Consider the following 13,825-nt stretch of genomic DNA (forward strand, 5'->3'; position numbering starts at 1 on the left):
TCTCTCTCATTTACTTTTGTATTCATTATTTCTATCAGTGCGACCTAACGTATGCTAACTTCACTCCACAAATGGGGTTATTACCAATAGATACATTTTGAAAGGCAAACCGTTCCGGCCTGGGCCAGTGGAACCTGTTCAGATTGGCTGTGTCCTCTGGAGGCCCCTCCTTTTGTACGCACATCCGCCCTTCCTTGCACAAGATGAGCTCTCGCTCTGCCTGCCTCACACCTGACAGCAGCCACTCTCCCAAGCGTTCAGTTCCTTTCGGGGGCGGGGAAGGTGGGCGGGGTGAGTGTTCTCGTGGCTACTGGCATGTCTATGCTCTAGCAGGCAGAGCTACGCTATGAACACAAACATGCACACAGGTACATTCTTTCTTGCCCGCTTCTCTCTGTCCACCCACACATGGTTAAGCATCATTTTAATTCAACCCTCAAAGGTCCGTCTGATTCCCCCTTCCATATTCTAATGGCCTTCCGCCAACAGCGTGGGGTTCTCATTACCAAGCACGCACTCAGCTGCTCGGTGCTGCCATTCTGAGAGCGCGCTTTCTGAACGGCTACCTCCACAGCACTGCACTCTTAACTCGCACCCAGCAATTGCTCAGATCGCTTTAAAAATCTGGACGGAAGCTAGGTAGCCAGAGGAATGCGAGAGAAGTGATCGGGATTAGTGACTTCCCCGCCTCCATTCTGTGTGGTTACATGATCCATTTGAAATCTTGTGGGGAAGTTAGGTTCAATTTCTAATGATATTCCATTTGGGGTTTCACCCCTAATTATGTTTTTATTTTATTCAAGGCATGCCAAACATTAACATGCTTCCACAGGTAAGAACCGCCGTAGAAGCATGGCTGTACAGGTGTCACTTTTGCCATGCCCAAGCCCTTCCGTATCACTCCCCCTCATCCCTTGTGGGCAACCAATCTCATAACGTCTGTGTAATCCTCCCAGTTCTTTAGGCATGCTGGGATCATACATAGATACTCCCTGACAGCCTTCACATGTCTGCCCTTCACACTGGCCTGGTTATTCATTTCTTTCCCCAGAACACAGTATGCGACTGAGTAGACATATTATTTGTCCCCACATTTAGGCTTGCAGTCACAAATCTGGTTAAACGGAGTACATGTGCAAATGCATGCTCTGTACTGTTAAGAGAGCCTCCGCGGGGTTAACCCCGAGGAGCAGGACTGCCGTGGCAAAGGCAAACACGCACGCAGCTTCGTTAGAGACCTCCATGTGACCGACGTTCCCCAACAGAACAAAATGTCCACGAGCTGTGCAGAGCCTGGCTGAAAGGGCATCCCCACGTCTTCTCCACCACATTTCACCAGCGCCACGGACTGTCTTTACTCAACTCCCCGCTGTCTCTCTTACGGAAAGTCAAATCTGTGAAGGAAATGCTGGGGCCAGAGGGAAGGGCATTCTAAACCCTTCCTTCTGCGGCAGACTTCTGAGAGTAGGGAGGGAAACAGAAGGGCAGGGGAAGGCAGGCAGACTGAAAACGCTGTATGTGGGATACACCCGAGCCACACGAGTCTGGCTCCTGCAAAGATAAACAACAGCGAGCCCACCTCCTGGCGCTCATGCCCGCTTGCTGAGTTTGGGCCAGGCTGGTGACTTCCTTCTAAGGAAGAGTAAGCCCAAAAGGTAAGACGCCAACTCTGAGATGTGGTACAGAGACTCCGGCTTCTGTCTTGGTACTTGCTTGCTCCTCAGGCTCTGAAATACTGAGCTGCTGTACGCTGCCTTAGGAAGAGGCCCATGTGGCAAGGATGTCTCCAGGTACAAGTAATTTAGGATCCAAAAAATTGTCTCAGCACCAGAACCCACCCAGAGTCAGAGTGTCAAGACACGACTGGACCAGGGTCAGACTGAACGAGGGCATGCACAGGAATGAACGTGCACCTTAAACAGAGCTCTGTCAGGACGTTGTACTCACACCAGTGGAAATGGCTCCAGGTCGCCGGTGGGTTTTCGTTTGCCCATGAGTAGCAGGCTGGCCTTTAAACCCCCATCTTTTCATGACACCTTGAAAACCTTTACCAATACTAGAAAACAAAACAAATATTTGCATTTACATAATGAACACAGCCTCAAATGTTCCCACTCGGACACTTTCTTGCTAGTACCTTTGAGTTTTAACAATGCAGGCTCTGGAATACTGAACACTGCCTTAGGACGAGGTTCGTGTGGCAAGGAGGTCCCCAGGTAAAAGTAATTTAGGGGCTAGAACTCACCCACATATACATTAATGAGTCTGGAAGCATCACCCCGCCCAGCCTTGAGATGGCTTACGCCGAGTCCCGCCTTGACTGATGGACGCTGAGCTAGAGGCACAAGGGAAGTGGCCTGTGAATCCTGATCTCGGAAATGTAAGGCAACTGATGCTCACTGCTCGAAGCCATTGTGTTTTAGGCTGTTAGTCACCGTGACATAATTAGATAAAAGCACACCTAAATAAAACCAAAGTGGTGCTTTTGGAAGTCACCCATGAGCTCAGTCTCAAGGTTCAGAGAATGAGGCCAACGGAGATACTCTTACATTGTAAATGAAATCACTTTATTTTCCAATTCTACAACTCGAGTGGGGCTCCCCACAGCATGCGGCTGGACTGACCCCGGGCCGCTGCGGGAGCAGATGCCCACACTTTATCCTGGACCCTGTGCTCTTGAACAGCAGGCGCCCTCCCCGCCCAGCCCACACAGGAGCCTGTGAACTCGAGAAGCCGCCTGAGAGGCTGTCAGGAAGTAAACCCTACTAATGTTCAAACATTATGAAAGTCTGTCTGCGTATGTCATCTATGCTAATATCAGAGATACAATAAGTCTAGAAAGAACTGTACGACTGTACTTAACATATTTTTATACACTCTAAAAATATCCTCACTTTTCACTAGATAATATGCGAACACATTTTAAAGGCAGGATTCCTGACCTTGAACAAAACAAGCCATATTGTACGAAAACCAAGAGGTTGGTTACAAAACCCCTATTTTACCCACTTAACCAACAAGGATCAGAGAACAATGGATTAAAGCAAGCCCCTCCGAGTAATACTACTTTTATCAAGAATGCGAGACAACCAATTAAACGTTGAAAATAACAGCTGCATATGATCCTTGGAAAGGCTGAAAGGCATACACAGGGCCCCTCAGTCAAATGCCGGAACTTTACTTCAGAAACTTACCAATATTTCCTCCTGACATGGGATCTTAGAACATATTTCAAGAACAGTAAACACGGTTGGGAATTTAAGACCAAGAGAAACGCCTGCGGAGTCATATACACTTAGGACACTGCTGTGGTGACGCCTGGTAAAGCACACCTTTGAGAGAGTGAGGTGGGGCACCGACGACACTGGTCTGAACTCAAGAGCCTGTGCTTGCCCTGGCGTCCTTGGTACAGAGTTGACTGATCCCTTCTGAGCTCCCCCACTGACTCACCTCGTGCTCAAAAACAGAGAGCCAGCTAGCAGGCGCACCAATGAAACGCATGCCAGGTAAATTACAGAAGATAATTTAGCTCATTGTAAGAGTAAATGATTATAAGATGAAAGTGGTATCCTGAAAGTGCTAATTATCTGTCGACTAATTACAGATTGTTTTTCAATCTAGCTCTAAAATACATCATGTTGTTACAGTGTGTACAATGGGAACCTCTTCAGTAAATAACCTTTAAACAAAAGGATAAAACACAATGACAGGACAAATTATTGGCTTAATTCAGTGAATAGCATGCACCTGTTGATCCCCGGGTGGTACAGGTATCTTTTCTATCGCCTCTGTCAGTAGGCGCCCAGTGGGGAACAAAAGCAACACAAAACAAGAAGTGCTGGCATCTATACTTAGCACCCCAGGCCCATTTCAAATGCAAGGCTTTCACAGGCCACAGAAAACAAAGAGCTGCACTTGATTAAAAGTGATACACAGTACATGGCACATAATGCCTCTGCTCCCTCACCCCCTCCACTGCCGCTTTCCGTCCTGGCAGGAGGAGAGGCACACAGAGGACAACTCAAATCAGAAAGAACAGTGTGAGAAATACCAAATTTAGTGCGGCGTCTGAGAACTAGAAACATAGGAAACAACACATTTTACTGAGGGCCTTTACACTAGTTAAACCAAACGCACCCCACGAATCCCGAGGTGCCACTGAAGCTGGGGAGGCCGCATTGCTATGGCCCTTGTTCCTCAGTCCATTCTCCCGCCCTGCCTGTCAGAAGCAGCCCGAACAGCCTTTGCTCCCAGCTAAGACTGCTGCCTTCACCCTGCCCTCTAGTTCATTTCCAAATGGTGGGGCCTGGAAAGACGTCACCTGGTTACATTAAAAAAAAAAGAGAGATGGTATTAAGTTGGGGTGGGAGGTGGATAATTTGGGGAAGGTAGAAAACTAAGAATCTTGCGGCAGGGAACACATAACAGAGATTTCTACTCATAAGAGAGATCTCAGCCCCTAGCATATTGTGACAAGCACCCAAATGCCCACCAGCAACACTCAGGGTCTCACTGCGTGACTCTGTATACAGACGTCTAGGGGAACTAGGCAAAGTGTTCGTAACGAGATGCTGTTCTCTGGGGTCTATGCATTCTGAGTCCTCTGAGCACTTTCTCCAACATCCACATCACCTCGAGGGAGCTCCCTCTCTTGCTCTCTCCACCCTGCCAATACCGTCCCCAGGGCAGCGCTCGCAGGGCTGGAGTTCTCCCACAACATGTCCGTTGCATTGAAAGTATAATGTCCCAAGTCTGTACTACAGTAAGTTTTAATTAGTACGGTTTTAAAGATTGAAGTTTATCGTGGAGGTTTTAAAATATACTCCAAAGCAGAGACTCCAGGTTCGATGAATGCTATACATCTTGCACCCAGGGTTAGCCACAAGTATTGTTGGAACGTCACAGACAACACATCCTCCAACTGGGTCTACACACTTCTGACTGTGGTGTTTCCATCCCCCCCCCCCCCCGGAGATGTCTGCACTCTGATTTATACCACATCAGAACGACACTTTTGCTGTCCTTTAAGGGGATCAAACCGTGTTTTTGTTTTTTCATTTGAGGAACGAAAAGAAGCCTGAAGCTGCAAGATCAGGACTCAGTGTGGTAAGGCTTCCAAGCAAAGTCATCATCAGACAGAGTCAAACAAAGTCATCATCAGACAGTCTCAAAGAACTCGATGATGTACTGTGAAGGGAAGAAAATCCCTTGGCACAACTTTCCTAGCCTTTTTCTCACCAATGCACTCTCCAGTTTTCTTAAAACGTCTGCCCAAGAAGTGCCTCTGACCATCCCATGACAAACTCCAAGTGTTCGCTCTTCAGGAACCCAAGAAACAGTTGGCAAAACCTGCTGAGCAGGTGCCTTGGAAGCCGCGGCTCAGACTGGATCGTCTCTGAAAGCACCGAGACCACGACAAGCATGCTCCTGAGAAGGCGCCTGCAGCCGTCCACGGACCGTAGAAACGTGGCCAAACACCTTCTGTTTGGAGTAAGCCCTTACACGCAGGAACTGGAGCCCTAGAAGTGATAATTTCTGACTAGCCCTCATAGGTCCATTCACCAATCACCTGCTTCACAGAGCTAGCTGCAGGGTTGAGTCGGGACTATGGAGAAAATGGCTGCCAATCCCACAAGCCGTCATTTATAAATCTGCATTCTTGCTGGTATCTTCTCCCTCCCAATCCACAGGTGCGCTGACCATGTAACAATCACAACAGCCCCTGCCACTCCGTTGTTTCTAAAACACAGCGGATTCTCTTCGCCTCTCTATGCTGACCTCCTCATGCTACTACTAGAGCAAAAGCTGGAAGCTGGTAACCGGGTCACACAAACCCCTCCTCTGCTTTAAAATACAAAACAAAAGCAACCAACCCACAACCTTGGACGGTTCCCTAGCGACGTCTTTGGTCTGAGGTGGGCAAAGTCTTCTGCAAGCAGGTCCAGCTTAGCTTTAACACACCGCCTTCCAGAGAGTTGTGTCCACCACAAGTCCTCATCACAGCGCCCCGAACTTGGCCTCTCTTTCATGCCCTTGATCTCTCTGCTCTTCCTGCCCAAACACCCTTCCCACTATACTTCCTGTGACAGCCATGAGAAGAACTAAGAGCATTTATCACCACGTTCTACATTACCTGCAAAGGAACCGATTTTCTGTATAAAAAAAATAAAAATACTGTATGTAGAAATTTTTCAATCAGACCCCTTTCAAATTAAAAGTTCAAACTTTCTTTAGTACCACCTTCATATCATAAGAGGGTTAAGTGACTTGTATACAATCTCTCAGAAAACCAACACCTGAGTTCTATTCTGAGAGGATTCTTGACTTCTCTGAATGGGCCAAATCAGATTGTATTTCTCACTATATATATTTTAACAGGCTTATTGGCATTTCTTCTAGATGTTACACAACGCACTAATTCATCTTTCTATATTTAATAAAACAACTCGTGGGGGTAGAGGTGTAAAGATGAAGAAAACAATGGTGTAAGGCCAGCTTCCCCATGCTATGGCTGAGGAGTCCAGGTAGAGCTATTGGGTAAGTGGAATGGACTCAATGGCAGTAGGTTCAGTTTGGTTTGATCATATTTCAAAGACTGGGCTTTATTATCTATTAGAAAAATAAAACTATAAAAATTATTTTGCTTAGGAAGGCTTTATATATAACATGTAAGAATCTCTCCCATACAATCTAAATAGAATTTGTATCCTAAGACCTTGTAGGTAAAAAAATTTTTGATTGAAAAGTAAAATTAAATCAGGTAAATATATAGCTCACTTTCACCTCAAAAGCACACAAAATTTGTCATTTTTTATAGAGTATTGTAACCCTTGGTTCAAATAAACACAATGTATCTTTCAGTATAAGGAAATTACCAATTGAAATTATTTAAAAGGGCATTTTAAAACTTTATGGAAATCTTCAGGAGGTTGCTACTGTTAGTCACTGACACTTAAAACTACAAATACTGTATTTTATTAAATGGCACCTTTTCTTTCTTTCTCTCTCATATTTGTATAGTTATTTCTAAAATAGGCTTAATCCAGCAATTAAAATCAAAGCTCTAAGGCACAAAAAGTTGAAATGCTCAAGAAAAGAAGTACATATTAACAATTAGAATGATTACAATGTGAAGAAAACTGAGAATTTAAATTAGAGATTAATTTGAGACTACTCTTTTCTAATGGAAATGAGAGAATGAAATAGCACATTACTAAAGAATCCAATCTTTAGTTCTAGGCCGACCATATGTGAGTGAAAAATTGACAATGGTATTTGAAACTGGATTAAACTTGCTTAAATACAGAAGCTTTTGTTGTAACTTCAGTGGAGTTAAGGAAAGGAAGGATCTGGAATTCTGAGGTGGGGAAAGGATATGGGAAGAAGAGAAATGGAAGTCTAGGGAGCTCTTTTGTGGCCGGTATCCCCTACTGTGCGTCTCAATATGTGGTGCCTGGTAAATGGCAGCCGCAGAACCTGGGAAGTTGTGAGAAATGCAAATTCTCAACACCTGACACCAGCTCTTAGAGTCTAGTGGCCCACTAACTGAAAGACCAGTGGTTTGAACGCACATTTCCCATAATCCAGGGTTCAACCAAACCAAACCCAGTGCCATCGACTCATAGCGACCCAATATCGGACCGAGCAGAGCTGATCCTTGAAATTCCAGACTGCATGACTTTCCAGCAGCCCTGCCTCCTCTTTCCCCCAAGGCATAGCTGGTGCATTTGATCTGGCAACCTTGCAGGTAAGCAGCCCATTGCTTAACCCCTAACGCCATCAGGGTTCCTTAAAACCAGTGGAGGCAGCTGCAAAGAGAAGAGGTGCAGCTACTAGAACCAGAAACAGCTGAAGACCCAATGCTGCACTCGGAAGGTATTTGAAACGGTCTGCCAAACGCGGCCGGGTCCTATCTATTTACTAGTCCTAAACACATCCGGAGACCGTAATAGCACGCCAACTTCAAGAACAAGTTGAAGATTCTCGGCAAAAGGTGAAAACAAGTCCAATAAATATCACGTAACAATCAGCACGCTGGGCACAGGGCCCAGCGAGGGGGAACAAACACACTGCTCCATGGGGAGAGTCAGACAGAGCACCGCGCTGCAGCCGCACAACACTGGGGAGCTCCCCAACCGGCCGCCTTCCATCGCCACTACGCCAACCCCAGGCTCGATATCCTTCCAGCTCTACTCAGCTACCTGGTCTGGAGTAAAAACATACAGCTTTATGCAATCCTGTTTCCTAGGAGAAAGACCAATCAAAAGAACTCATTTGAAGGTGTAGGTGCATTTCACTCCTTCTGGCATAATTTTGATTCTTGGAGAGAATTTTCTTATTTGGACGAAGAAGACAAAAGAAAAGGCAGAATGTCATGATGAGAGAAGATGGAATGAAAAGCAGAACAAAGCAACAAGAGCACAGAGGAAAAAAGAAGAGACGAACAGAGGAAGCACGCTGGCTGACAAGGCTTAGAGCCGTCATCCACGGGAAAAAAGGCCAAGAAAGCGCAGAGAAGGAAGCAAAAGCAGAAGCAAAGTGGAAGGCACAAGAAGCTAAAGAAGAGCAAAGGCAAGCCGAATTAGAAGGTGCTCGGTCAGCAAAGGAGGCAGCAGAAGGGGAAGTTAGACAACAAGCATTATTAGCAAAGGAGAAAGGTATTCAGAAAAAAGCCATGAAGAGGGAAAGACGAAAACTTCGAAATTCATGCAAGACCTGGAATCACTTTTCTGACAATGAGGCCGAGCAGGTTAAAATGATGGAAGAAGTGGAAAAACTTTGTGATCCACTGGAACTAGCAAGCTTGTAGTGCTTGAATGAAACACTCACATGAGCTACAAAAGAAGTAGGAAAGGCTACTCTCTGGAAACACAGACAGGAGATATAAATGAGCAAACAAGAAAAGAGAAAGAAGGGGCTGAGGCTCGTATGCGACAGGCATCTACGAATGCTGAGCAGTGAACTGGCGGAGGTGGGAATGGCAGTCCAAATTGGCCCGAAGATGATCCGCAGTTACTGATTAAAGCTGCGAACCTCTTCCCTGCCGGAACAAATTCAAGATGGGAAGTTATTGCCAATTACAGGAACATACATTCGTCATCTGGTGTCAAGAGAATGCCAAGGATGTGACTGGCAAAGCAGTCTCCAAGAACTAGATCCTCCTCAAAAAGACTTTGGATACATGCGAAAAGGAAGCTGGAGTGGCGCCTCAAGCAGACGATGCGGCACCTTCAGAACGGTTGGAAGCAGCTCCATGCACAGATCTCACCCCGGGGACCACAGAAGAGCAGAAGCTTTTGGAACAAGCTGCAAGCTCTGAAAACCTAGCCAGTCACTACGCCCGAGAGACGGGAGAGGACAGCGGAAGCAGTGCCTGGCAGGACCAACAAAGGCCGCATGAAGCGATCCAAAGGATTCGCCGAGATGGTCAAGGCAAAGAAGGCTGCCCAAGAGCCAGTGCTGAATGCCAGCCGGGCCAAGAAATGACTCTGTGACAGCCTTCGCTGTGTGTGCATTCTTAGAATAAAACTGAAAAATTGTACCAAAAAAAAAAAAAAAGAAATTCACTTTCATTTGAAATCAAGGAACCAGCAGTACCTACTATAAGAAAGCACGGGTAGAGCAGAACACAGTCCTGTGGAAAGCAAGACTCTAACCTAGTGGTTCTCAACCTGTGGTGTACAACCCCTTTTGGGGTCGAACAACCCTTTTACAGGGGTTGCCCCATTCATTACAGTAGCAAAATTAAAGTTATGAAGTAGCAACCAAAGTAATGTTATGGTTAGGGGTCACCACCACATGAGGAACTGTGTGAAAGGGTCACAGCAATAGGAAGGTTGAGAACCACTGCTCTTATCCAAGCGAGGCACCTGGATCTCTGACTGTAGCTGGCTTTCGAGAATACCAGGGCAGCCTGCAGAAACAGCAGCGGAATTCCCCACTGTTAACGGTGTGCAAATGAATGACCTCACAGTTAATTCTTAAGAGCAATTCAAATGTTAAAAGGAAAATAACCTGATTCACAACACGTATGCACACAACTTCCCAAATAACCAAATCAAAGTTTTACAGCTCAAGTACACCGAGACCCTGACACAGGAAGGGAGAATGCAGTTATTAAGACACCATGATTCTAGGGGCCCCAGTAACTAGGGAGGAATCCCCCAAAACTAATAAGTAGGGGGAAGGAGGGAAGAGGCCTTCCACAATCTCCTTAAACGGAAACACCAGCTTACTTCCAATCGATCACACTTCTTCTCTAAACAGCTTCCCAAGGCACAGGCACACAGCAGCTGTTTGCAGTGGCCCGTATCTGAAACTGGGAGCTACACAGCACGGGCACGAGGGGCGCGTTTGACTGTGCCAAGGAAGCTGAAGCTGGCACTCACCCGGTTCCCTGGGACACAAGTGGCTTTGAGTCACTGGGATCTCGAGACAACTCCCACCCCCTTCCCTGCCGAGCACCGTAGACCAATGTTCCGAAAGCAGAAGACCCCAGCGACAGAGGCTGCAGACATCATGTGACCCCAGCGAGAAAACTGAGACCCAGAAAGAACTGAATGGCTGCAGGATGACCAAGAGCTGGTCCTTGGAGTGTTAGTTAGTCTAGGCCAGGGGATTTCAGTAACCCACTCTCAATACTTTCTAAATGAATATATGACGGAGGGAGGAAGGCCTCAACACTGTGTGGAACATGAAGTGAAGATAATGGAATTTCCCCACAAACCTTTGAAGCCCCCTTCTTGCATAAGGGCTTGGTTGACTCATTCCCGAGTAAACTATCCGATCACATATCAGGCCGAGTCTGACGATGACTCAGAGTCAGCACTTCATCTCATGGCAGTTACATGTTCATTTCTACTCAAGTGAACTGGTAAGGATGAAATATATATATATATATCTGCTCTTACTGAAGTCTCATTTATCCAATATTGTGGGTTCCTATTTCTTCCTTTAGCATTGACAACCTTTCAACACCAATATAAAATGTTTTACACTTATTTGGGGGAACATGAAAAGTCAGCAACCACTGTCAGACGCTAGCACTGGAAAGAAGAGTAATTACTAGATGACATATTAACCTCACAAAGAACTCCATCAGCACTGCTCATGCATGTTTCACATCAGCACGTAACCGTGGTCTTCAGACGTGGGCCCAAGGTAAAAGAACATGAGCAGTGTGACCAATCTCTTAGCTCCAAGTTAGGAAGCACACAGCTCAGCTTAAGGCTTTAACACAATATGAACTCTTCTTACATAATTCAGTACAATTTTAAAAACCAGAGAGTAAAATGAAAAATTAGAATTATGATGAGTAACAGTAACTGACCCTTTATTTAACGAGTTAAAAGGCGACACTTCCTACTCATTGTTATTCGTTAAGACACACTGAAAGTAAACAGAGGAATCGTGCCCTGCAGACGTACGTTTTGGCGGTGACATCCACATACTGTCCGGGACGGAAATGTGCAGCATACAGAGGGGTGCCTGCGCGGACAAGGAGAAGCACAATGAGCGTGGTCAGCTCAGACAACGCGACCAAATGCACACTCTCCAGAACGACATGCACTTCTGCAAGTGTCGCTAGTACAAAGAGTCAAAACAGTTCAGTTGATCGACCAACGTGTGTTTTCAAATCTGTCTGTGTGGGGGTCAAAGGATGACACGTGGCGCTGGCAGGGGCACCAGAGCACAGCTGACAGGCAGGCTGGGGATCAGCGTGGGGCTTCCGGGCTGGCAGGGATCCCGCTCACCGGTGAGAGCACCGGGTCATTTGGTGAATAACAAGAGACTGAATTTGGTTTCCCAGCTCGGTAAGGAAAACAAAAATAAGAGGATGACTCAAAACATGTCGGGGCCGAATAGCAGCAGCTTTTCCCGGCCCGTGAACACAGTCATCCAAATGTGGGACGCTTCACTGCGTTCCCATCCCTCAGACACAGGAAGGGATTACGTCACGTCCGACAGAGACCGGTGTCTGTTCCAGGACAGTCCTCCCAGGACGTCCCCAAAGGTCTGAGCAGCAACACACTGCCACGCTGGCTGCCTGCAGTTTGTAATAATAGCCATGTTCCCAACATTCAAGTCATACACAAATCACGTTTTCCCTTAAATTAGCGGTCCTCAACCTTCCTAATGCCATGTTGTGGTACCCCCACAACCATAAAATTACTTCCGTTGCGACTGCACAATTATAATAATTTTGCTACTGTTTTGAATCAGGTGGCTCCTGTAAAAGGGTTGTTCGAGCCCCAAAGGGGTCTTGACCCACAGGTGGAGAACTGCTGATTTAAATGTACATGAAAAAATGTTATTTGAAAAATTTCTACGATGAACGCAACATTATTCAACATATTTTGTCCTTATAAATTCTGAATAACATTTACAAGAACAATTTATTTTGGCAATTAAACAAACATTTCTTAGGCATTTACAATATACAAAAGCGTCAAGACATGGCCCTGAACTCAAGAAACTTTTAAGTGAAAAAGCAACATTAACAATTTATCTCATCAAATCAGAGCTTCTGAAGCAACAAAACAAAGAGTAGCCCACACTCGAGAGAAGTGCAGTGGAGATGGGCGCCGTCTGTTTCCTCCAGGCAGCACCCTGCTGGAGGATGTCAGTGGATCGCCGTCTGCAAGTGCTCGGACTTAAAAGGGTTGGTTCTGACCCGTGGTGACCCTAAGGGCAGCAGAATGGAATGCTGCCCGGGTCTGCGCCCATCTTACAATTGTTCTATTGGAGCCCAGTGTTGTGGCCACTCTGCCAGTCCACCTTATTGGGGGTCTTCCTCTTTCGCTGCCCCTCCACTTTCCAAGCATGATGGCCTTCTCCAGGGACTGGTCTTTCTTGACGGTATGTCTAAAGTAGGTGAGACAAAGTCTTGCTATCCTTGCCTCTAAGGAGCATTCTGACCAGTCTTATCCCAAGACAGATGCTTTGTTATTTTGGCAGGCCCTGGTAATTTCAATTCTTTTCCCCCAAAAGCATAAAGGTATTTATTTTTCTTCAGTCTTTCTTATTCAATGTCCAACTTTCCCATGAAGATGAGGCAAGTGAAAATACCATGGGCTTGGTGAGGTATCCCTCAGTCCTCAAAGTAACATCCTTGCTTTTCAAGATTTAAAGAGGTCTCGGGCTCTTTACCAAGTGCAGCACATCCTTCGATCTCTTACCTAATGCTTCCATGAGCACTGATTTTGGATCCAAACACGACAAAATCCTCGGAACGGCAACCTTTTCTTTCCTTACATTATCTACTAGTCCAATTGTGAGGCTTTTTGTTTACCTTGAGCGGTAATCCCTACAGAAGGCTGCACTCCTTGATCAGCACCAGCAAGTGCTTTAAGTCCTTCTCACTGTCAGCCAGCAAGGCTGGGTCATCTACAGAAGTCGTCCTCTAATCCTGATGCCCATTCTTCTCAATATAATCCAACTGCTTCATTTGCTCAGCATACAGCTTGAATAGGTCTGGTGAGAGGATGCAACCCTGACACACACCTTTCCGGATTTGAAACCATGTTCTGCTTGCACAACTGCCTCTTGGTCCACGTACAAGTTCCACATGAACACAATGAAGTGCTCTGGAATTCCCTTTCTGCTCAAAACTATAATCTGTTTAGATCCACACAAACACCTTTGCAGTCAACGAAACGCAAGCAAACATCCTTTTGGCGTTCTGTTTTCTGTCAAGATCCATCCGACATCAGTAATGATATCCTTTGTTATATGTACTCTTCTGAATCCAGCCCAAACTTCGGGCGGCCCTGTCGAAGTCCTGCTGCAACTGTTGTTACAATGGAAAATTTACCTTGCCCGTGCT

General features: G+C 46.1%; 1 protein-coding gene and 1 pseudogene across 1 annotated transcript in view; one reads left to right on the forward strand and one right to left on the reverse strand.

Moving 5' to 3' along the window:
* Positions 1-13,825, reverse strand: part of MRPL3 (mitochondrial ribosomal protein L3) — a 43,578-nt gene that overhangs the window by 9,989 nt on the left and 19,764 nt on the right. The window contains exons 6-7 of the mRNA XM_075547219.1: positions 11,427-11,487; positions 1,948-2,056 (exon numbers count right to left, since the gene is read on the reverse strand). Coding sequence (XP_075403334.1) covers positions 1,948-2,056; positions 11,427-11,487 — 170 coding nt within the window. The remainder of the gene's footprint in view (positions 1-1,947; positions 2,057-11,426; positions 11,488-13,825) is intronic.
* On the forward strand, positions 8,077-9,486 carry LOC142444682 (dnaJ homolog subfamily C member 2 pseudogene; annotated as a pseudogene).

The sequence above is a fragment of the Tenrec ecaudatus genome, chromosome 4 (assembly GCF_050624435.1).
Source record: "Tenrec ecaudatus isolate mTenEca1 chromosome 4, mTenEca1.hap1, whole genome shotgun sequence".
NCBI lineage: Eukaryota > Metazoa > Chordata > Mammalia > Afrosoricida > Tenrecidae > Tenrec > Tenrec ecaudatus.